Raw genomic sequence first — 24,744 nt, forward strand, 5'->3', positions numbered from 1 at the left:
CTGTGAGAAGGCAACTCAACGCTGTGGGTCTGAAAGGATGTGTAGCTGTTCAAGAAGAACCTCACAGAAAAAAAGGAAATAGACAAAAAAAAAGAACATCTGCAATTCAAAGAAGCTGCTGATGTTGTTCGAATAATGCACTGTGACCACCCCAAAGTACAGACCTCAACATCACTGAATGTGTTTGGGATTAATTGGATTGTGAGGAGCAGAAAATGCAACCAACGTCTAAGACTGAACTGTGGAGGTGTTTAAAATATCCCTGCAGATTCCATTGAAAAACTGCAAAAGATAGGAAGCTGTAATAAAGGGAAAGCATAAAGCCTCTGTGTAATTTCCTGTTAAATATTTCTTGATGCTGATAACGGAAACTGAATGGCACTAAATGAAAACTAAAAATTACTTAATTGCCATTTTGACAGTTATTGAAAGTTAAATGATCTCTGGTTTTGCATAATACTGTCTCATGGCACATTTTACCCCAATAAATTGGCACTGTTCATTTCAGTGTAAGTCATTACAGTCACAATAATACAATAATCAGACCATACATTATTTGATTATAGATTCTTGGACCAATAAGATTATTACTTCCATGATTACATTCAATGTGAAAGATCCAAACAGAAGCAGAGAGGTGCCGTTTTCAGGTGTGTCCTCCTCTTTATACTGAAACTTTGAAACTGTGCTGCTTGTGAACTAATAGCTGAAGGAGAATTCTGCTCTGATTACTGAGCTTCCTCTTCACATGGAGATGTCCACAGTGGAAGAGTGTTGAAATCAAAGAGGCGGATATGTTTCAAGGCATATAGAATGGTATAGAAGTGTAGAAGGCTGGGAGAGCGCCTTTGAAAGCCATTACCGAGTGAAGAATGTAACTCAGGGGCCATGATCACAGGCATTTAGTAATGATAGCTTGCTGCTCTGGTTGTTTTTTGGGTCAGGAGTCGGTGTGCCCAGACTTATAATGCAGCAGGACATTGCTTAGGAACACTGTAGCTGACTTGAGGCAGCTTTTTTTTTCACTGAACACCTCTCTGCCTCTTTGTATCTGTTTGGAGCGAGGAACAGTAGTGAATATGGGAGGAAAATGATCTGTCAAGAGGAAAACGTAATCCTCTTTGGCGTAAACCAACTTTCACACCCCACTTCCCTTTTGTCCTTTTATGTAAGCTGCCTAGACACGATATTGATATCAGCCATTTTTCACCCAGCAGCCCTCCTGCTCTCTCCCCTGTGGCCAAGGTTAATTAGCAGTCATTAAAGGAGAACTGTCGGGTCTCTGGCACTGGTGGTGGGAGGGGTAGCATGAAAAACGAAGGAGCAGATGAGTCGGAGATGGAACCCATGCGAGAGGACAGTCTGTTTAGCCTACCGCCTGATGGAAATGGGGAGGTAATGGCCACTAGTCTGGACAGGAGAATGTTTAATTGCACCGAGATTCCTTCAGGTACCCTTCAACGCACTTGATTAAAACCATCATCAATCTAAGCAGTGAGGGTACTGAGTACAAATCGCTGCCTTACCTATGAGCTGGATTCAAGTCCTCCATGCACATACAGAACGAAATTACTATTGGTTTAATAGGAAATATAATTGACTTATCCATGCCCCACCCACAAATCCATTCTTATGTAAAAAACCATTGCAAGGTTGGACAGATGTATGAGAAAAATCCCAAAACTAATATAAACATGGTGGCAAATGTGTCATTGTCACTTCCAACCAGCCTAGTTTTGATTAGCTGCAACAACATTGTCCACCCCGGCGGCGTGACAGGCCTAGTAGTTAGTTTTGTACTTACTTTTCTCTTTGGGGAAAAATGAACAGAAATCTTGAAAATCACTTCTGTTGCTTGTTATGGTGAACAAAAATGTTACTAAGTGTGCTAAGTTAAAAGGGACTTTTGCCGCTGTTCTGTAAAGCTTGCCACCCTAACAGTTCCAAAGAAAGTATGGATTTCTAGGAAGAGTACAGATAGGTCAATTATTGACATTTCATTGACATGGAATAAGATACATTGCCAAAAAGGCTTATTTGATTAACAGTGTGGTCCTATTTCTTGAGCGTACAGTACAACCCACTAACACCCATGCATGTCTTACTTGTGCAGTATTATGGTGGCTGATATTCTGAGCATAAAGCATGTATGTGCAGTGCTTGTGATGGGCACAATGGATTTTTCCTCATCCCTGACCTGCATTAAGCACATTTCTTTATTGCTGCCTGACAACTGAGGACTTGTTCAGCTCACCCTGGAGGCTGGCTCTTAAAGACAGTGGCCCCATCAGAGACTCTGCTCTAACTGACAAGTCCATCTGTGACAGTCTGCTGTCAGACTGCTCCGCCATCTCACTCACTTAAACTGTCAAAAGAGAAAAATTTGTTACACAAGAACTTGTAAACAAGTGGAGAGGGAATTTAAGAGTGAAGTTTTTAAAGGAGGCATAAAGCGTTAGGGAACACCTGGAGGAAAGGCACCTGATTCTCTATTGTAGCCACACGTCACAGCAGAAGCATAATAGCGGCACTCGTAAAACATATGCTAATGACCATACTACGTTATGAGGACCAAAGTAACTTATACTGTACATATATGTGCTCATCAGAGACAGCGAGCTGTTGATTTTACTCAAGACACACAAGTGATTAAATATATTTTCTATCACTGTATTAATATACGAATATACCATCAATATATCGCAGTTGGTTCAGCTGTGGTTGCTCTGAATGGTGCGATTCGGTCAAAATGGTTCAGCATGAGTCACTCTATTATTCATCCTGTGGATGTTTGCTTGGATGCCCTGAGAGCAAGAGAGTGCTTATGGAGAGAAATCCCACTGCACCAATAAACATTATCAAATTTACAGTTCTGACTGCTTTGGAGAAAAACTACAGGAAGGGGAATAGAACAGATGGAAGGAAAAACAAAAGGCATGACGATAAAAACAGCAACAAAAAGGCAAAGAAAGAGATAAGGAACAAGAGAGGGTATGGAGAGAGAAAGAGAGAGAGCGCTATGCGAAATATCTTTAGTTTACCACCTTCTTCAGTGAGTGTGCTCTAATGATGCACTGATAAAGGAAGAAAGCTTTGAGAAAACTATCTTTCCCCTCCATTTATCGCACAACCCTGGTTTATTTAGCATCTGCCTCCAAGGGGATGACATATTCCGCCTTATCTGTGTGAGGCGACACTGGAGGCAAAGGCATGCCCCTCAGGTGGTATAGCGCTCCTGGCTTTCCAGCTTTCAGCATGCTGGGACCTCCTGCTGAGGCAGCAGCTCTGGTTGTACCGTCTCCCACTTTGGATCCAAACCCGAGGGAATTCTTTGCACCGCAGTCTGGCACTTTCCACTTCTCATGCCCACTCCGCTCGTTAGATGTGCTCAAGTGGGAGGTTGTCTCTGTGTCCTTCGCAGACAAGCACCAAAGTCCATGGTTCCAAGGATAATATATTAAAGAGTCTTTTCAAATGAGGATGGGCAGTCTGTTTTACAATGATGTCACTGGATGGCTTTCTAGTATGTCTCAGAGCTCTGTAGGAGGAAACAAATAATAACAGAGTTAAAAGAAAACTTGAGTTGTTGGCAGAACTTGTCAGCATTGCGTCCTGCATATTTGATTACAAATAATGAAATAACAAAAAATAATAATAAAGAAGCACAAAGTACTCTTGAAGGAACTCGCTTTTTAAGTAAAATGATGGAGAGTTTTTGTGTGTAAATTTGCAATAAACCTTTCACAGAAAGAAGAGTCAGTATTTCTCCACTCAGCACTGACAGCTTCAAACAGTTGAAAAATATTGCCAAGCTACTTTGTGTTTAATGTGAGACCAAATATTCTCTATAGGGTTCATATCTGGACTCTGACCAGCCAAAACCATCAGTACGAAACCTTATATTTTGGGCTTGGCCCATTTCATTTTGCTCGGGAGTGTACTCGTATAAATTTAATGAAATAAACTTCACCGTCATTAATCAGACTTGGCACTGGTTTATAGCCTCACTATCAGCTCGCTGTTTTCGAGCTGAAGGGTATGAGGTGAAAAAGACTAGGCTGAAACGTGAGCTGAGTGAAATGACCTTCAGCATTTCTCTATGTATTTAAAAACTGACTGCCTTTCTCTGTGAAAATTTTATATATTAATGGCAAACTGTGCTAAGAAACTGAACCCAGCTCAGAATTGCCACGTGCCGACACGCATCAGCACAGATTTTTAAAAAGAATGGTTTTGAATGTTTGAAGGTTGCGGGACTGCTGTGTTCTATGTCTGAAAATACAAACAAACATGTTCCACTCAAAGATATTTTGATTAGAGTTCACTGATACAGGGTGCTGAAAGAAGGACAGGAAAAATCAGAGCCAGGAAAAAACTCAAAAAACCTGAAAGCCACTGCACAACGAACGCATTAAGTCTGGTTTACTAGAGCACCGCATGCAGTAGGAGCGCTGATAAACATCAACTTCAAGTAGAGTCACCTTTCACTGTATTCTCTACAAGTGAGCAAGTGCATGTGCAGCATACTCAAAGAGAATGGGATGGGCCTGAATGTTTGACCCCTACGGTAAGAGGGTAGCGTTGCTCCATTTTGCTGGCTTGGTTTGGGTCCACTCAATGACTCAGCAAGGAATCATTCGGATGTCTTAAGTGTGATGAATAAACCCACAGCACAGAACACTACCCGATATCCTCTGCATGTGTGTAGCATCAGTTCACTGGAACCAAGCCTGTGCAGTGTGGCATAGTCTCAAACACCATATAACAGATTCAAGGTTAGCTTTCTGTCACTCGCTTGACTTTTTTGAATTTTGAAGTTTGGGGTTTGAAGGTATTAAAAAAGGGGTGACTACCCAACCCTGTCATCCATACAGGCTAAACCTTTGTTAAGAAAATCTAGGCTATAAATGTTTAAAATAATATATGACTGCAAAACAAACATACATGTCCTGAGGCTAAAGCCCGTTATTGCCTGTGGAGGAAGGTGCTTTTAGACCTTGCTGCGCAGGAGGCCCCCTGTGGGGTGCTCAGGGGTACTGCACTCTGATGAGTTCTTGGCTTTGTCCTTGTTGTTGTTGGGCTCATTGTCCTTAATGATGTCATACTGACGGCAGAAGAGAGCTATCACACCTGAGAAAGAGACGGAGTTAGAATTAGAGACTGAGATGGACAGAAGAGGAGAGAGGGAGAGTGATAGATGGGCGACGTCAGGGGAAGGAAGGAGATAATAGAAAACCTGGTGATGGATCACTCTACTTTTGTGACCGAAAACATTACAAACCAATTATAAATGAACTGAGGAAGTGTGATGAGCTGCTCCATTTTTTTTCAGTTGTGTCACAGCTGTCAGTTTTGATGATTTATTCTCTAGTCTTCCCACAAGCTCGATGGGGACTACACAGGAATTGGAGGGCCCCCGAGGTCCAATTAGTCCAAAAGAAACTCCCACTCAACTTGTTTTCCCTCTCACACACCTCACATACATGCACACACATGGTGAGCGAGAGGTTTTTCCTATTAGACTTCAGCCACTTTGTACATGATTCAGCAGGGAATCATTCAAACGGCCCTCAATTGCAGCAGGAAAATATATCCAATGCTGGATCAGAGTGTGGGGGAAGGGAGGCGTATCTAATCAATCTCAAAACACTGATCAGCAACGCAAAGCCTGTTTTGATCTCGTTAACTCTCTAATTAAAAACAAACAGGCTGTAATGCTGCTTAGGTGACGTGAAATCTTATTCATATGTATGCTCAACACCACTGGTGCTCGGTTAGGAGTGGAATGATATGTGGCTAAGGTTAAAAAATGTACCTGTACTGGATAGAGTTCTTTATAATAAAACAGTAATGAGCTGTTTTTCACAGCAGATAATGAAACCACCAATAATTGAAAACACAACGCTTTCTTACCTGCCCACATGATCAGGACAACCACTATAATGATGAGCTCTCCAGCCCTCAGTTGGGCTGCCTGGCCAACCTCCTTCATTGTCACCTCATCTGACAGAAGAGAAGACACACATACTCTCTTAAAGTGATGTTTTCTCCTTTAGTTGTCTTTAGAGCTCTTCAGTAGTCTCCATGATCAAAAACTACAAAAAGGCTCGACTGCTCAAACCTAGAAGGAACCAAAGTTCTCCTAAATCGTTTGATGTAGATCTTACTTAACATTTCCCTAACAGGTGGTGCAACACTGCTAGTAATGTTTGGAAATTGCTTAATTACTTGCTGTTTTTCTTGTATGAAACATTCATCCAATCAAATGACACATTCATCCAATCAAATGAGAGCCCAGCTTTCTATTTAAAAAAAACACAGGTTTACTTAGTAAAACTAGACCCAGCATAGCTAAAACAATAGTAGGAGCTTTCTTTCAACTTCATTTTTGTCTATTTGTGCTTTTGTCTATTTTTGTAGAGCAGTATGTCATACAGTGTCAGAAACCACATAACCAGGTCTATTTGAAATTACATACAACTTAATGTGGTTGCAAATAGAATAAAAATATTCAAATCTATTCAAATGAAGTATGCAGTGAGTGCCTTTACATGCACGTAATAATCCGATCATAATCAGATTTCTGCAGTTATCTAATTATTCAAGTAGTCGTGTAAACAGTAGGGGTGGGAATCTCTAGGCACCTCATGATTCAATTTGATTACGATTCAGACTGTGATGTGATTATAAAACGATTAAACATGTTTGTCGTTTCCAAAAGATTTTAGTTTAGTGTGACACAACTTGCATGTAGCGCAGCTCCTGTCCAGGTCCTTCTTCCCTTCAACTCCAAAGCCAAAGTGCTTCTATACGCTAACTGTTAGATCAGGGGTGCAGCCCTATGGTGGATCCACTGCAGAATTAGACTTTTAGGTAAAAATAAAATAATGTTCTATTGCAGCAAAATAAAGCTCTGCTGATTGTTTAACACTGTTTTAACAATAGATGGTCTTAAATGCTGCAATCACCACCCTATTGACCCTGAAGGTTGGCGTACAGACTGCAGGACACATAGCTATTCAGACAATCTTGCCTAGCTAGTAGCTAACGAAAAGGCAAATTTAAGACGAACATTTGGAGACAAATGGACTGACTGGCATTCATAAGCACTGCAGCTGGTTTCCAGGTACTTTTAATCTGCAACAAGAAACTGACAAACACTGAAAAGTCACGAGGCTGAAGTCAGCTTCTCTTTCGAATTCTCCTTAAATGGTGCTGCAGTTACATTCTGTGCTCATTTAAGGTGCAATGGGACAATTCGAACAATTCGAAGCTGGTGAATAAGAATCTGACTTCAGCCTCATAAAAAGTCGAATGTTGAGAGACATTTTACAAGAAACTTTTCTACTGTTGAACAAAAAGTGCCCAGTCAGAGACGGGAGGAAAGCGGCTGTAACTGAGCAAAAGCTTAGAGGAGAGCAAAGTCTGCGTTTTTGTTTGTATTTTTTAGCCTGTACTAGGACATTACCACATACGGAGACATACTGGACATAAGATGTGATGGCTCCCAAGGTGGTTTGATTTTTGTTGAAAGGGCAAAATGGCTCTTCTTAACATTTGGTTTGCCAACCCCTGACCGATCTTTGACTGTAGAGAGCGTTGATCGGCTTTCTCGCTCACCCGTTTGTGTCTTTGCTATGTGCCGTCACAGACTGTCCATGTACTGCACTTCCGCACTTCCAAGTTGCACCTTTTGCGTTCCGTCAACAGTATGTTATCAATTAAAATTTAGAAAATCGATTTTTGACATTTTGAATCAATTCAGAATCATCCACGTCCAAGTCAGCATACTCCAATTTCTTAGATCGGAGTAAGGTCTAGCAACATGAATAAGAAATCTAATAAAGTGAGCTGGACTTTAGCTCAGTAATCAGATTTCTCAGTGCATCTAAACTCTTAGTCAGATTTCTCAGTCTGCGTATGTCCAAAAACAGACCGCAGTACCAGCAGCAAAACACTTTGGAGCAATGCTGAAACCAATTACATGCTTGACAAAATGATGGATTTAAACATTCTTCATCTTCTAGATGATGCATGTTTTCAGGTAAAGTGGCTCAATGTTAAAAACATTGAGTTATCAGATTATTAAGTGCATGTAACTCGCTGAAATGACTTGCCGAGTCATCAATCCCGAAAAAAAATCATGTTCGCATATCAAAGCTATTTCCCTCGCAATAGAACTAAACTTGGAATACTAAGTTGCAATGGAATATGAACTTGACTCCATTCAGTAAATAAGCCAAACTGACTTTTAAAACACACTAAACAAAGATTTTTTTCAAGGATTTACATCTTGAAAATCCAGTCAGATTCATCTGGTCATAACATTAAATCTCATTTGCCTCACAGCATCTCTGGGACATCCAACATAAAAAGGGATGAATAAATATTTGTAAACTATAACAAATTTCATATTTCAATATTTCATAAAGAACAAAGATGGTGCTTAAGTATAATAGGTAATTGCTATTGTTTGTAAGAGTAGCATTAAGAAAAAATGTCCGAGTACTCATTTAGAAGCCTGTGAAAAGATGTACAGGCTGCTACATGTTAGCTATATTATATTCATAATTCTGGTGCAAAACATACATTTGGGATAAAGAGAAAAGTGTAAATTTGATTTCTCACCAAACTATTGCTTTAAAGTAGAAAGGTGGGCTGTTATTATCTACATGTGATTGGATAAACATGCCATAAGAAAAGCATGTAATTGGGCAATATTCCGACATCACAAGTATTACAGTACCTTTTATAAGTGGAATGTTAAATACGATCTACATTGGAAGATTTGAACTAACTTTTTGTCTCAACCCAGACTTGGGGCAGCAGATTTGAGCAGCAGCTATTTTGCACTGTCGTTTGATGATGAAGATGACTACTGAAGAGCTCCAGAGCCTTGATCAGTGTCTGAATTTCAGAGGTTCCCTTTAGGGCAGGCTTCTCCGATCCCTGCTTTAAAAGAGATGTCTCACATTGCCAGGAGAAGAGACTGGGCCCTTCTTCTTGGCGGCAGATCTAAAGTGCCTGGTGGTAATTAAGATAATTTGTGAGTTTCCTATTTGTGTTCACTGATTAGCCTCAGACAAGCCCTGGAGGATAGACACTCTGCCGCGGCCTGCTGGATTGATGGAGCAGCAGTGTCTCATAACCGAGGAAAGAAGTTCCAGTTGTCTCTTTTCTGCTCCCTGTCCCTTGGACGAAAAAGTCAATACCCTTCAGGTAAAACTGAAATGTTATTGGTTATTTCAGGCTTCTGAGTAGTGAAAGTCTAGGCATTTTTCAGCTCACCATCAATGTCAATACATGTCATGAGTCCAGTAAGAAAAACAACGTGAAGCCACCCCGAAGCACTGGTAAGGGAGCAGCATACAGAGAGAAAGATTAAGTGTCCGTGTTCATTAGCCACCCTCGAGCCATGTGAAATGAAGTGAAGCGTAATACTGCTTGGCTGATTAATTGGAGAGTACCGTAGTGCTAATGGCTGATTATGAAACAGTGTTTTTTAGTAAATGCTCTCGTTATCTGCCTGTCACAGTTGACATGTGGCATCAGCTTAGTGTGACCCAGCCATAAAGTAGCTCAGGCATTTGTGCATCCTGACGGCTGAAATGGAGACGAGCACTGTGCACGTTTCTGCTTCCAACCATAAAAAGACAATGTGCACAATGTTTTTCCCCACAGAATATTACCATGTATCAATGCCATTGACTGCATTTTGAAGTCCTGTATGTCTCAGTGCAACTGGACACAGTCAATATTTCAATTCATTTTGAAAGGGGCAATCAACACATCACCCACTCGTCCAGCCAAATAAAATGTAGAAAACCACTGACTTTTGTTTGCTTGTCACTTTGCTTTACCTGGCTGAGGGATGTTCTCCTGAAGGCATTCATATTGTGTGTCTGAGATTGTATGACTCATACTAGATGGTTCCTGGAAAATAACGTTTGGTCATTTTCCATGTCTCAGAAATGGATGTGGGAGTCAGAAAAAACGTTGGCGGCTATGGCCAAGCATTCACAGACGTCTGGAGTTAAAAAGGGGCCTCCAGCGAAGCTTCGCTTGAGCTTTTCTACTGCACCAGATCAGTTTCTCCATCACTCTCCATGTCACCTCAGTCTTCGCACAGTGTGAATCAAGCCTGACCCCTTACTGCATGGCTAAGGTTTCAAGCTAAATGTCAGCACCAGTTACCCCAGTTATTCAGTGCTGGGAACCCGTGTGGATAATAAAATCTCCCCAGTGTTTGTTTGTCTGAGTAAGTGGGTTACTAAATAGATTATAAAACATAAAATTGACCATATTGTGGGCTATTTTAGATAAGACAGACTGACGAATTATATAGGAAATGCACAAATGTAAGCAATTTGATCTGAATCACAGTGTATTTTTAGAGTGGCTGTATAAGCCGCCCTGCTGTGTCTATCCCCTCATGTAGTCATGATTCAATGGAAATGATTTTGCTGCACAACATCTTTAAACTCTCTTTTCATAAGCATACCATAACCTTTGCTGTAATGCATTTGGTCAATGTTCTGTTTCCACTAATAAACAGGCTCTGGAGGGGAACATTTTAAGAGGTTACATTTGATCTAAATGTCAGATACTGAGGCATTTACCTCTGACTTACCAGGGCTTTTGGAGGCGAGCTTCTCTGATTCTTTTGGGGTGCGGAAAAGGACAGGGTCACTGGGAGGGCTGGTGCCACTCATACTGATGGACTGCACGTGGACAATGTACTCTGTATCTGCCTCCAGATCCCACAGTGCACAGGAGCGAGTGGTGGTGTTTACCTCCTGAATGAAGCGCATCATGCGCACATCCTTCTTCTAGAATAAACCGAACACACAGAGAGAACAATAAAAGGGCTCAAATATTCCCCTGGTAATATCCATGTTAACCTAGTATGGCTGGTGGCAGATTTCACAACTGCTTTATAATAATATAAAGCACCCTAATGTCCCTGTTATCCCTGTCAATTCGCAGTTCCTACATTTTTTAAGCACGACAAAGAAGTTGAAGTTTTCTTAAATAATAACAGCATGAATATCATTTATTACTCATGACTGCAGTTTATTTCTGAACCTTTACCTTGCAGTGTAGTAATTACAGTCAGTTTGGCTCTGTATTCCAGCACGCTGGACTGGAAATGAAACACTTACTGTAGAGCTAAAATGTCATACTGACAACAAGTACCGATCATTACCAGACAACTGAAAGCTCAGATGATTTTTTTTTGCCATCTATGAGTTACAGCATCTCTGACTCATATACAAGAAAGCTAATTAACTAAGTGTTGAGTTGACATTACAGTACACAGAATAACATTTGCAGTGGTATTTGTATCTGATGTCTCTCAACATACAGTAATGTCACTGGCTGTTAAATATGACATCATCAGGCTAAAAAATCTGAATAAATCAACTGCTGTAAAAATACTAGGTGTGTCAAAATCAACTGTATGGTACATTGTTAAGAAGCAAGAACACGTAGTAATAGCAAACTACCTGGAAGAGCACAGAAGACCACTGCGGTAAATAATAATTTCATCTACAAAGAGAAGAATATACAGTCATGACCTCAAAGGGTTTAGTGCAAGATGTAATCCACTGGTAAGCCTCAAGAACGGAATGGCAAGATTTACTAAGTGCTTTAATAGCTAGTAGAGTTCAAGGACTTACAGGTAGGGATGCACAATGATATTGGATTCATATTGGTGTCGATCCATATTTGCTTTTTTGCAAAACATCAGCATCAGGCTGACACTGGCTGTGCTTAAATGCCTCCTACAGCACTGCACACACAAGCAAAACCTGCAACTACTCAGCTACGTAGCTCTGTGCATTAAACTCTAGGTAGGATGACATGATAGCTTAAATCCTCTTATCAAAAAAAGATCAGCGGCATTAAAACCATGAAGCTGAAGTTCTTATTCACCAGCTTCTTGTTTGAATTTACCTGTTCCACCTTAAATGGTGCAGCAGTTACATTCTGGCGCCTGAGACTCTGTACACAAAACCTTATGTAGGATGTTTTGATGGCTTACACTGCTTTATCAAAGAAGACTACTAGCATTAAAACTACAAAGCTAAAGCTGGCTTCTTATATGCCGGCCTCTTCGAATTTTCTGTTCCACCTTAAATGGTGCAGCAGTTACAGAGCTGATAAAAGCTAGGTTGGTGTAGTGTAGTGGTTAACACCTCTGCCTTCTACAGTGTAGACTGGGGTTCAATCCCCCACCTGGGTAAACACCCTACACTATACCAATAAGAGTCCTTGGGCAAGACTCCTAACACCACCTTCGCCTCCCTGTGTAAAATGATCAAATTGTAAGTCGCTCTGGATAAGAGCGTCAGCCAAATGCCGTAAATGTAGGTTCATGTTCATTTTTTCACTGTAGTTGTATGAATTGAATGAAATGAAGCTTTCGGCTTCACTCATCACACTTGGCAACAATTTACTACCTCTTCACAGATGGGCTGTTTTTGAGCTAAAAGATACAAGCTGAAAAGGGCTCAGATAGTAACTGCAGCCAAGGTACCTTTCCATTAGCATTTGTCTGATTACTTTAAATACTGGCTGTCTTTCTCTGTGTAAATTTCAAGCCACATGTGATCTACTGTGGCTTTCTGTGGTCTCAATATGGCAAAATGCTGAGTGGCGTGCTGTGAGCACCAGTGCAAGGGTGTGTATCTCCATTAAAAACAGTGGTTTCAAATTTTTGGACACTGTGTGACATGGCGCGCCTGGTGTGCAGCAGCTTTTATAGAAGGTGGTTTTGCATGCACAAGATGTAAAGATATGTACATGTAAAATATCAATATCGGCATCATCCCATATAGATGCATCCCTACTTAGGGCAGATAAGACGAAGATTAGTCTTCACCGGAATGTTGGAATAAAGAAAGTATGCAGAAATTGACTGTGAACATGGTCCAAAGAATACCACTTCATCTGTGAACCATGGTAAATGGACATGTGAGGCCGCCAGTGGAGCTGGATCACTTGTCTTTATTGATGTGATGGTAGGATGAAATCTGACACGAACAGAAGCATCTTAACTATTCGGATCCAAGCAAATTCCTCAAAACTCATTGAGTAGCACTTCACCTTTCAGCAGGGTAATGACCTAATACATACTATAGCAACTATGCAGATTCTCAAGCCCAGTGAATTACCTGACCTGAACCCCACAGATCATGCATTTCATTTACTGAAGAAAAGACTGAAGGCAAAAAACAACCTTGACCAATCCAGGCACATCATCACCAAGGAAGATACCCAGCGTCTGCTTATGTTTATGGGTCGCAGACTTCAGAGTAATCAACAGCAAGAGTTTTGCAATCAAGGCATAAACATGACAATTTTATTCAAGATTGTTTATTCTTGTTCTTCTTTATTCTAAAAATGGGAAAATCTTTTTTAAAAATAGGATGTGCTACTGATATGGATCATCCATTTTTAATGTGTTTATCCTCAAATTGAAACTGACATTCTGCACTTTCACCTCATAGTCATTGTTTCAGAGTCAGTTTCAGTGGGTTAGAGTCACTGAATGTTATTATTAGTCGCTTCTATAGAAGAAGATCCACCCACTGTTCTACACCTGTGCTCCAATAATGACGCAGGACAATATAAAAGATACCATTATACACAAATAGCCTCTCTGTGTGTGTAGTGTTTAGTGTGGTGATAGTGTGGTAGTAATGATAGTTATTTCATTCCTCATTACTGGTCCACACAGACGACTGCCTAATCTTCGTCCCGCTGCGGGACATGCAACACCCACACACAGAAGTGCCATCAATGCCATCCGCAAGTAGTACACAGAAGGGCCTGACTGATACATCAGTTGACCAATAATACCAGCCGATATTGAGATTTTTAAAGCACCAATATTTAGTGGCTTCTTTTACATTGTAACAGACACTCTTGTGAAGATAACATACTGAAGAGACTTCAAGGTCAGCATCTAATCTTGAACCACTGCAACAATACAGACTAAACTGGCAAATTTAAACAGAAAACATTATCTTAGTAAAATCCTTAAATTCCCAGGCTTATTAAATTGGCTCAAGAAGGCCAACTTACTGTTCTTCATTTTATTATTATACATTTTTTTTGTTTTTGTACCAGTTTTGCAGGTCGCAGTTTTTGAGCTAGAACCAAAACTTTGCAAGATTAGTGCCTATATGGGAATATTGCCTGGGAACTGGGACCAATCGTACCTATGGTTTTTAATTAAAAAAGCGTTTGTTCAAACACAGTTTTTTCCTATAGTAAATCACCTGAGATGCCACAGCAATGGCCTAGCAACACCTTAGCAACCAACTGAGATTCTACAGCAATTGTCTAGCAATACCTTAGCAACCACTTGGGACGCCATAGCAACACCCTAGCAACCACCTCAGATGTCATAGCAACGGCTCTGTCAAGCCAACTTAAAGTTTGTTCGCAGACTTTCCCCTTCTAGTTACATGTTGATGTTTATTACTCAGTAACTACATAGTCTACAATGCAAACTGGCTCAGTTATTCTGAATTGTGGAAAAGCCCTGGACATTGATGGGAAATACCAAAAACTCACTAAATCCAAACCTAACTTTGAGCACAAGGATAACATTTAAGACACAAACATAAATCGTAGTATAAATCCAATTAATTTACTCGATTTCACACAACACGCAAACTCAAGCGCACGTTACTGTGAAGTCAATCATTCATCTTCCGTTTCATCTTCTGTATTGATACGTCAGTACCTGCTGTGTGATGGCAAAGCCGATGACTGGGTCCCCCTCCAAGATCTCCCATGTGACCACAGCCGAGTTGCCCTCTAAGGTCTTGATGGTCACATTGAGCGGCGCAGACAAACTGTCTGAAGATAAAAGTCACAAAAGAAGAAAGAGAAAGGTGTTGAGCGGGCTTCCTATCACATTTCCTTTCAACAGTTCGGGCCCTCAGCATGTGGAGCATATCTGAGAACATCTCCCTCTTATGTGTGTGAAGACATCGGCTCAAAAGATCATGCACTGCTTTTTGCACAAATGCAACCCCCCCTCATTTCTAACACCAAGCAGGACGCTGTGTTTCAAGTTCTTAAAAACCCTCTGATGCTCAACCTGCTCTGCGGTTGCTCCCAATCGATACTTCCATTACATTTTACTTTTATTTACTCATGTGGGAGCTCTCAGATTGTTATGTGAACTAGCCACAGTGTCTTTACTGGACAACAAATAAAGCGAATGGCTCGGCACGGCTCACAGCGCATGCTGCCGTCTGCTTCTTGCCACTGTGTTTTGTCCTCATGAATTAAATGAGAAGCATGCAGAGAAAGGGCCTCAGATGTTGTGACTGTGTTGTCATTCGTCAGAATAGTAAAGCAGCGATGCATAAATCACCACAGTTAATACCTAGTCATCCCTAATGTTCGCTGACAGTAGAGTAGCATAGTGTCTGCCTTACATCATCTATCAAAATATCACACATCCACAGCCCTTAAATATGGAAAATATTTTGAAAGACGAAAAACACAAGAGGGAATGAAAGGAAAAAATAGAAGGTTGTCCAGGTAGGAGGTTGTTCTGTCCACCAAGAGGAAGGACGTCAAGAAGGACATCCTACACAAATTCTGTTTTTGGGGTCTGGTAAAAAAACGCATGCAATGCTTTATGGTAACCACTCACATTCAGCTTTATTTACCTCTTTAATTCAAGCTTTATAGTGTCATACTGAGGCTACTGCTGTAAGCACACATTCCCTATTGTTTGCAGGTGTTCCATTTACATATGTTCCAGTAGCCAGAAATAGCACACATCAGCCCAGCTTTAAAGATGGTGATCCATAGAGCAAGACAGGTTTATACATGGCCTCAGGCACAAATAACTTTCAAAACCATGGGAAGAAAAGCTTAAATGTCTGCGTCATCATAGATATGGTCTCACGATTTCTGCAGTGACATCTGGATTCAGTGCAACATCACTGTGAAGCTGAGGATTCTGGCATGTATTGGCTGTGGAGCCCAGGGGAACCTAGCAAGTGCTGCTGAGCTATACGAACTGTGTCTGAAGAAGCCTGGCAATAATAATAAAATATCACAGGATCACAAATTTAATGATACTTAAAGTTTGCATTAATAAAATTAATCTCTGAGTAATAGTCTGTTAAACAAATGTCAAACAAACAAAATACGGCTTGTTTTGACAGGACTGTTTGGTTCTGTTTTCTTCTAATAAAATTACACTAAAAGGATTTTACGTAGTGCGTTTCTACTGCCGCAGGGACTTCACTAACGTTCGCACAGATACAGTGTTCTTTATCTGTTGCTACTCTTAAAGTGACATTTCACCCAAAGTGAAAAATATAACCATTGCAACATCTGTTGTAAACATATCCAATCTCCCGCTACCTCGGTGCCACGGCAATCCCTGGAGTCAGGTTTTCCGCTTAAAAGACTGGGGGAACCTCCTTTAGATGATGTAACAAACGTAACAGCTAGGAGGCCAAATGTCAAATACATATTTATTAGCCTCTACATTGGTGTCTATGCTTACAGTCAGGATTTCTTTGGCACCATTGGGGGATTCTCAATAGACCACCGAAGTTGTGCCACCTTTATGTAGTCAGCATCACGCCCATATTAGAAACTCCCGGTCTAAGCTGGATTTCTCAAAACGGACTGTGGTTAACAAATTAGTTCCAAATCCAATGTTTTCTTCAACGTACATTTTTTTTCTGAATGTTGCTGGACCCTCTGAATTACGAGGTTGTTAAGGAGTCGAAATATGAATTTTGCTACACATGCTAACACTTCTGTGCACTAAACTGATGTCCTAAGACTGGCAACTACAAAAAAATACACCAAACATGCCAGCAAGCTTTGTTAAGTGTACTCCTAATGTGTACATTAGGAGTGGATGGTGTCAATATATAATAGTGTTAAAGTTTGGTAATAGACTCACTTTTATCATTTCAGCACAGGAGTGCTAGCTTGCTATTAGCATGGATGTAGCCATGTTCATTTTGTGACTTTAGACCAATGCCTTCAACAAGGCAGTATGTGAGCAGACTGACTGAGGGAAGGGGAGAGCTCTGACACCTTGGGCTGGACTTCTGTGCAGCTTCTGCCTGTAGTTAGAAGGCCAGACCCCCCCACTGCACAGCTGTAGCAGGACTAATGCAGGACTGAGGAACAGGGAGTAGATGGGGTGGCGGTGGGGACGGGAACAGAAGGTGAAGATTATAAATTTATAGGGCGTTTGATTTGAAGAAGGAGGGGTTTCAACATATACATTTACATATTTTGACTCCATAACGACCATATAATGCAGCAGAAGAATGCACAGAGGACACAAATTATTGTATTTTGGAAGCTTTTTGTGTATGATGGGGCGTAATAGTGGACATTTTGCTCATAGAGAAAATCAGTTTAGACCAGGAGCTGCTAATATGGCCATGAGACCAACTACAGAATGATGCACAACTTCAAGGGGCTGCGGTTACATGACGTATTTGTTTAATGCACGCAAGGTGCTGAGAGAATGCTGATGGACAAAAACACAAAAAGGACATAACATCATGATTGTTATTAAATCTACGAGGATGAAGAGTGCAGTGCTATACTACAGAACTCTGCATAACATGACAACATAGTGAATTCAAGTTTTAGGCCCCTTCAAAAATGAAGACAGCTGTGACACCACTGCCAGCACACCAGTACAGACGACACATTGCCCAGCACTAATCCTACCCCATCATACCCTCATCATCATTCTTTGAATTTAAAGTAGCCCACACCTCCTTCTTTAAATGGAAGGGACGACTCCACAGCTATGTCTCTGTTTCTACAGGCTTACTGTCAGCCTGGAAATGAAAGCACGGGTCTGCTGTTTGTTACGCTGCTGATGTTTCTTATGTGTTCTTTGTTACTCTATCATAGGTAGCAAAGTCCTTTGTTGTTCTTTCATATTGCATAAAATGCTGCTGATGTTTCTTTGGTACTTCTTTGTTACTCTATCATGGCTAGAATGATGTCCCAGTGCATTCAATTAGTTTAACTGGATCCCATTGCCTGGTAATAGCTTGTCTCGCTAGACTTGCATGACTGATCTATATTTCCCATGAATCACAGATCGTGCCTAAGCAAAGTGTATTGGCTTGTCCCCAGAGACAAATGTGTTTTGAATCTATTGATCAGCTCTTTGGCTATGCACTCGACCCAAAGCTCTGCCGTCCTACTGCATATTCCGTCTGCTCACTGTGGCTTCAAAGTGCATCCATTCAACTGGAGTGATGTGTAGTGCAAAAGTCCAGTTCATAGTTTTTCACTTATCCTTACAGTGTTTCTTAATCTTATATAATCCTTATAATCAGGGATCAACACTGTCTATTGCCCAGAGCTTCTGGCCAAAACATTTCACACACATTTAGCCATTAAAAATGCAGGCCCTGTACAAAGATTTACTTTTACTTACATTTAAAAAAAAAAACCTTTTAAAAAAAACACCTAAAAATCTGAATTTTCACAGATCCAGACACGGAACTAAATGCATAAATCCAATGTGGTAGCCAACATGATAGCTACCATTTTACTAATGTTAACTTTTTAATAAATATTTCCTTTCTTAATGCAACACCTAAGGGTTTTTTGGTTCTGAAGCAAATACAATGTAGATATGATAAATGTTTCTACAATTCTGGCCACAAACTCTTCATTTTGGCCTTTAGATTGGGTTTAGTTGCCCAAGCGGCCTGTGCAAAGTTTTGTATCATGTAACAACCTCAAATTATATTATGTTTTACTGATTTTCTTAGTGGAAAAAAAAACTATATATCCCCTGCAGAGAACACACTTCTGTCTATTAACACACTAGAAAAATAAATGAAACACAAAATGTGGCCTGTGCAAAAGTTATGGCACATTTTATATTTAACTATTTTTCCAAATAAACTGTGCCCTAAAATTTGCATAAAGATGCCATATTAGCGCCAGGTAGAGGATGTTAAACCTATTTTCACATAGAAAATCAACAAAGCATTGTAAATTGGGGGTGATCTAAGTTTGGCACATGACTATATAATATATAATACCCTTACATTAAAACCTTAGGTCCATTCTGGTACAAAATCAAATATGCATCTAATATAATTACAAAACTTCTATCCCTTAGTACTTTTAAACCTCTTCTTCTACTAAGAAATTCTGATGTATTAAACAGCTTCGCTCTATAATTTAATTCTAATTTTCATTCATTTCATTTTCATTTCTGACTTCTGGTGTTCATGTGGTGCCAACAGGTTTTTTACCAGCATTTTTACAAGGTTGGACCGATATGTGGGGTATTAGTTTCACACAAGGCCGCATTAAAACTCTGCAAGTTTTTTAATCACAGCCACAATCTCCTGTGCAGTTCTATCTGCTGTAGGTTTATCAGAGGCAGCATGGGTGTGAGCTGTGTGAAGAAAGCAGGGCATAGGCATGGCCAGAGCACCTCCTCACCACCTGCGCCTGCTGCAGTGATTTACTCCACCAGGGTTGATAGCTGAGGATGCTGGCATGGACTGGCTGCCTCCTCGGCCCTTGGCCATGCCAAGCCTCATAAATAAAGCAAGCTCTCAACATCTATCTCTTATGCAGGCTCGAGAGAGAATATTTACAGTCGCAAATTTCAGTCCAGTCCAAACGTAACGTACAACCACGTATCCTGAGCTTGTGGCTTACAAAGTCTTCTCTGTGAAGTTCATGCCAAGTATGCTGGCTTATCAAAATTAGATTTTTTGACACAAACACAGATGCAGCACATCAGCTATTTCCTAACTGTGTGATTTCCCATTGTTCGTGTGTCAACATCTGATTGCAAACAGCTTTTCGGGATGCTTTTGAACAATCAGCCTAAATCAATTTGTTAAGAGGGTGAAGAGGGGGTGCAGGGCTGTCTGATGAGAGAGTACGCAGCTGTAACTGTAGCTATCTTTAGTCATGGTTAACTGTGATTAACTCACATAACACTGCTCTTTTACAAATGTGAAAATATTGGACTCGACTCGACTTGAATGGTGTGCGTGCAAAGGAGCAGTCATAGGACTACTGCTTAAAGATGTATGCATGTTTGGGTTGAAACAAAAAGTGCCTATATTTGTCAAGATCTGCATTGGTTAGGGCAGCACAAAAAAATATTAAAATCATGGTCCTGATGCGTTACTTCATGCCAGGGTTGGGGAACTGGGGGCCCGAGTCCAGCATAGTTTGGTGTTTTCCCTGCATTAACACTTTAAGCTTGGCAGTTAACTGATACCAACTGATCTCCAGAACCAGAGCCTCCCAACCCTGTTCGATGCGTTTCCATTCAAGAACAGGGTTGATTCATATTTGTTTTATTTGATCAAATTTTACCCTAAGGAAAAAACATATGCATTTATTTAAAAAGTAGTATTTTTAAAAATGTTACACTTAGTTTCGAGGGGAACAGGAGCTTTCAACTTTGTTGCTGAAAGCTCTGACATGCACTGAAGAAGGCATCTACTGAAAAAGGCAACCACTGAAGAAAGCATGACACTGAAGAAGCATCCTCTCACTGATATCGCTAGTGTTGCTCCATCAACGCTGTTTTGCTTGTGAATGAGATTTTGAGATTTGAGAGTGATGCACTTCAGTCATGAAAAAATTCACAGTGTTGCAGCACTTGGAAATCAAAAATTCCATCAATGGAACTTTTTGCCATTTAAAGGTTGTATTTGAACGACAGGGCTACTGTCATGGAGTTATGGCAACGGCGCATATGCAGGTGGTAGAAAGGTAAAACTAGGAAAATGCCTCAACAGCGTAAAAATGGCATTTATTCATGAAGAGTTTAAGAATCATGCAGCTCTAGTTTGGGTAGGACCTAACTGATTCTCTTCAGACCATCTGAAGTACACATGGCATGTATAGGGAATTTCCAGTATGCAATATTTGGAAGTCTATCATGCCAAATTTGCTTGAAATTTGGGAATAATTAGTTTACAGTGGTGACAAATTGGTCCAGTCATCATGGACATCACGGAAATGAGAAACCACACAGAGCCTACAATACGATTCCTAATAAATACTTCACAGTACAGCAACATACTACCATATTCCCTATGATGCTGAAGAAAGAATAAAAAGGCAGTGTCAATAAGTATAAACTCCTACAGAGAAAATAATACCTATAGTAAAGAGAATAATTACATAAACTTCTAAATAAAATGACTTATGGCTCAACAGGGAAAACACTGTTCATGTGGCCAGAGGCTGGTGTAATGTGAAAAATTCATTATGGTACAATGACAACATTGTAGGCGGCTAAACATTGTAATATTTAATATTTTAGCGCTTGCTTGAAAACCAGAACGTCGTTCTGCAAACACTATTGTTACTGATGACAGTGAAGAGAAGAAAAGCAGAATACATCAGCGAGTAGTTATAATGACGCACTCTCGGAAAAAACAGTATGAAACTGCCGCTGGGGCAGTGCCCCTCTTGTCAGTGGCGTGGTACCTTCAAGGGTACATTTAGTACCTGTAGTCAGGGAACATAACTACACCGTAATCCACAGAAATGACATCTTATCTAAAATATTAGGTTATGAAAAGGTACAAATATGTACTTTCCACCTGGAAAAAAACTTATTTAAGGTTCACATTTGGACCTTAAAACCGCTGTCGCACCTTTAAGGGTACATTTACATTGTTTGTACCTTGATGAACAAAAATGTTCTGGCACAGTACCTTCATTTCTAACCGTGTGCTGTCTTGCAATCCAATATCAAAAAAGTGCTCAAGATGTGTTTATGGATGTCAGGGAGGTTCTTGATATTTTGTACTATTATTTTCACTATTTACTCATTTTTTTCTCATTTCTGCACATGTGGTGTTGCAGTCAGTGTCAACAGCACTCCAAACTGGATGCAAGCCTTGCAAGGCTGAGTGGATTAGCCCTCTGTGCTCCAAACCTCAGCCTTTGGGCCAAAGAGCAGCTCTGTCTCTTCAAGTCTGACAGGCTGACTCCACCAGTGGTGTCATTCTTAAGTTCAGTAACACCCAAATCCTGGCTATATCTAGTCTATATCTATACCTGGCTATATCTAGCCATCTATATATGCGCTTGGTTACAGCTACACTTGCATTTACCACAGTAAACTTTTCTCCAGTGAGCCAGCTGGACAAGACTGTCTATCTGGGAAACGTAAGTCAAATGAAATGATATAGTATTTGACACTGACAGTTACTAACAAATTAGTTCACAATTGCATCTTTATTTCTTCGTATTTGTTTGACATTTGCAAAAACGTCTGGATCTGTGTGGTCCATCTGTGCTCAATTTACACGTCCCAGAACTACACAAATTCTCCCAGAACAATATCCGCCTCATACAATATTTATGATATCATCCCATAACTTTCACAAAGCAACTGCCACTGTCAGATGAAACAGCCATTTAGTGAGTGAGAGAGACCCCAGCGCTACACGCCTCCGTCTTTCATCAGGCGCAACGAGGAGGTAAATTCTCACGCGAAACCTCCATGGCTGTTCAGCGTTCTAGCACATTTGCTGCATGTTGGCATCACCTGCTGCCTTTGTTGTGGCTGTGTAGTAAAGTTGCCTGTCTGTAAACTGGGTTATTCCCTCAATTAGAACTGAACGTGCTGCCCGTTTGTTCTCTCACCGTGCATCAACGTTCTCTGCTGCATTGCCTGATTAGAGAGATGATATGGGAAGAGGCTTTGTTGATGGAGCCTCTCCTGTTCACATGAAAGGGAAAACTAGACGGCTGCTTATTCAGTGTGATGGGCTATGCTGCCTCATAGGCAGGGTTCACAAGGTTACTTTGAAGACGTAGTGCATTACAGATTATTCACTGACTGTTCAAAAGTGAAGGTTCTTTTAATTTCAGCTTCCACTGCTTTCCATTTACTCTCTATTCATAAGCCAATTTTCTACTAAAAAAAACATTCAGCTCCAGTAAACCTGCTCCTTCTTAACGCCAGTCCTTCGCATTTGCCTTCATTTTCTAGTCCTCTTGTTTACATTCGCTCACGTTGAGAGCAATTTACATGAAAATCCAACCTATCTATGGCTTATTTGTTTCTTTATTTATGTATTCATGGACTGCTATTACCGCTTTGTATCTCAAACATGTAATCCCATTAAGCCCCCTGGATTCCATACCTCCTCCACCCTGCTCATTTCCTCCTCATTTACCCTCACATGCATGAAGGTACAATGCACGCAGCCAGCGCAGAGTGGATCTCCTTGAACGTGTGTGGATAATGGAGCGTGGGTGGCTGGGATGAGACCCGCCGGGTTAGTTTGCAATGAATATTACAGGTTAGCAGAGCCACACACCCACTATTGCTGCTGATCAAAACAACAGTCCAAAACATTATTAGGGCTGCAGTGCACAGTACACAACAAACCTGTGTGCTTCTCTTTGGCCTGGTGGAGAATACAGATCACTCTGTCCTTAATCAGAGGCCCTTAAGGGTAGATTCCTATGCCTTAATCTGCATGATGGATATAGCATTCAGTGTATCTTCATTATTGAGGAAACTGGACATTCCCTGGTAACTGATTATTGATGAAATGTATTAAAGGATTTATATCTAATGCATGCCTTAACCTGTGGTTTCAGGGAAAGCTGTCGTCGTGATGCATGCAGCAGTCCACAGTCTCAGGCTGTGTAGCTATTAACAGTCGACATTCATACAACCACAGTTAAGCCGAATATGATAAAGGCTCACTCAGTGACGTCCAGTTTAGACCCTAAATGAAACTTTAAGGCTTTCTTTATCGCTTGCCCACCAGAGCCTCTTTGGCGTGGGTCTAAATGACAGATGATGGGGTGAATGAGTACAAACACACACACACACACACACACTAAATGGGGAAAACCCCACAGAATGCAGGGCTGAGGCCCAAGTTATGCTATTTTCCCATTTTCTCCCCTCTCCTTTTGAATCCTACGTGTAGGGTGGCTGACTATACCTTACTGTTGCTCCATGTATGTAACCTATATGAGGAACAGGTTGTCCATGTCTTCTGCCCTCACCCCCCAGTGAACATGTCCCACTCTGTCTGTCTGGTGGCTCTGCTATTAACAGCCAGATGTTGTTCTCAGCGCACCAAAACAGCAACATTCACCTCTGCCGTGTCGTTTTAAGCCTGTTGGGGCTGCTCGCCATGCTAAACTTACCGGCATCGACCGAGGACACGGAGACGCAGCCCAGAAACAGCAGCGTAGCAGCGAAGCCTTTTCCTCCCATCCTTCAGAAGAGTCTTTACATTCTCGGACGACGTTGAATCCCATTTACTCGCAATAGGGCCGTTGCTCGGCTAAAGCTAAGAACGGGGCCGCTTTTCTTTAGCATTCGCCACAGTTCGTCGTCTTTGCCGCGTTTTCCGTCTCATGAGCGAACGGCGAAGAGCAAAACTCCCTCGCACACACACGCAGGCGCGCACACACACGCTCATACACACACACGGACGGGCGCCATCAGAACGCTATGGAGCGGAGTCTACCTGAGACACGGCGTTATTTTTTGTTTTCCGCCGCTATTCCGACAAAGCCCGCCCCTCCTCCACTTGGATTGGCCGAAACCGTGGAAGCTGTTGTGACGCGATTGGCCATTAGTTCGCACTCGCAAGAGATCCACCAATCGGCGACTTTTGTCTGAATAGAGGTGGAGAAAAAAACGCGTTCGATTCGCGCGCGTGGCCGTTAAACACCAAC

General features: G+C 41.1%; 1 protein-coding gene across 2 annotated transcripts; it reads right to left on the reverse strand.

Moving 5' to 3' along the window:
• On the reverse strand, positions 1–24,538 carry fndc5b (fibronectin type III domain containing 5b). Of its 2 annotated transcripts, none has more exons than XM_017708673.2 (6): positions 24,208–24,538; positions 14,759–14,874; positions 10,631–10,829; positions 5,914–6,003; positions 4,997–5,130; positions 1–3,538 (listed from the first exon to the last, which is right to left on the reverse strand). In XM_017708673.2, the coding sequence occupies exons 1-6, from the start codon at positions 24,275–24,277 to the stop codon at positions 3,521–3,523; spliced, it is 627 nt and encodes a 208-aa protein (XP_017564162.1). In that variant the 5' UTR covers positions 24,278–24,538; the 3' UTR covers positions 1–3,520. The 2 variants fall into 2 exon arrangements, with proteins under 2 accessions (XP_017564162.1, XP_017564163.1); XM_017708674.2 differs by having other exon boundaries at positions 4,945–5,130.
• Positions 24,539–24,744: the final 206 nt, after the last annotated feature.

The sequence above is a fragment of the Pygocentrus nattereri genome, chromosome 27 (assembly GCF_015220715.1).
Source record: "Pygocentrus nattereri isolate fPygNat1 chromosome 27, fPygNat1.pri, whole genome shotgun sequence".
NCBI lineage: Eukaryota > Metazoa > Chordata > Actinopteri > Characiformes > Serrasalmidae > Pygocentrus > Pygocentrus nattereri.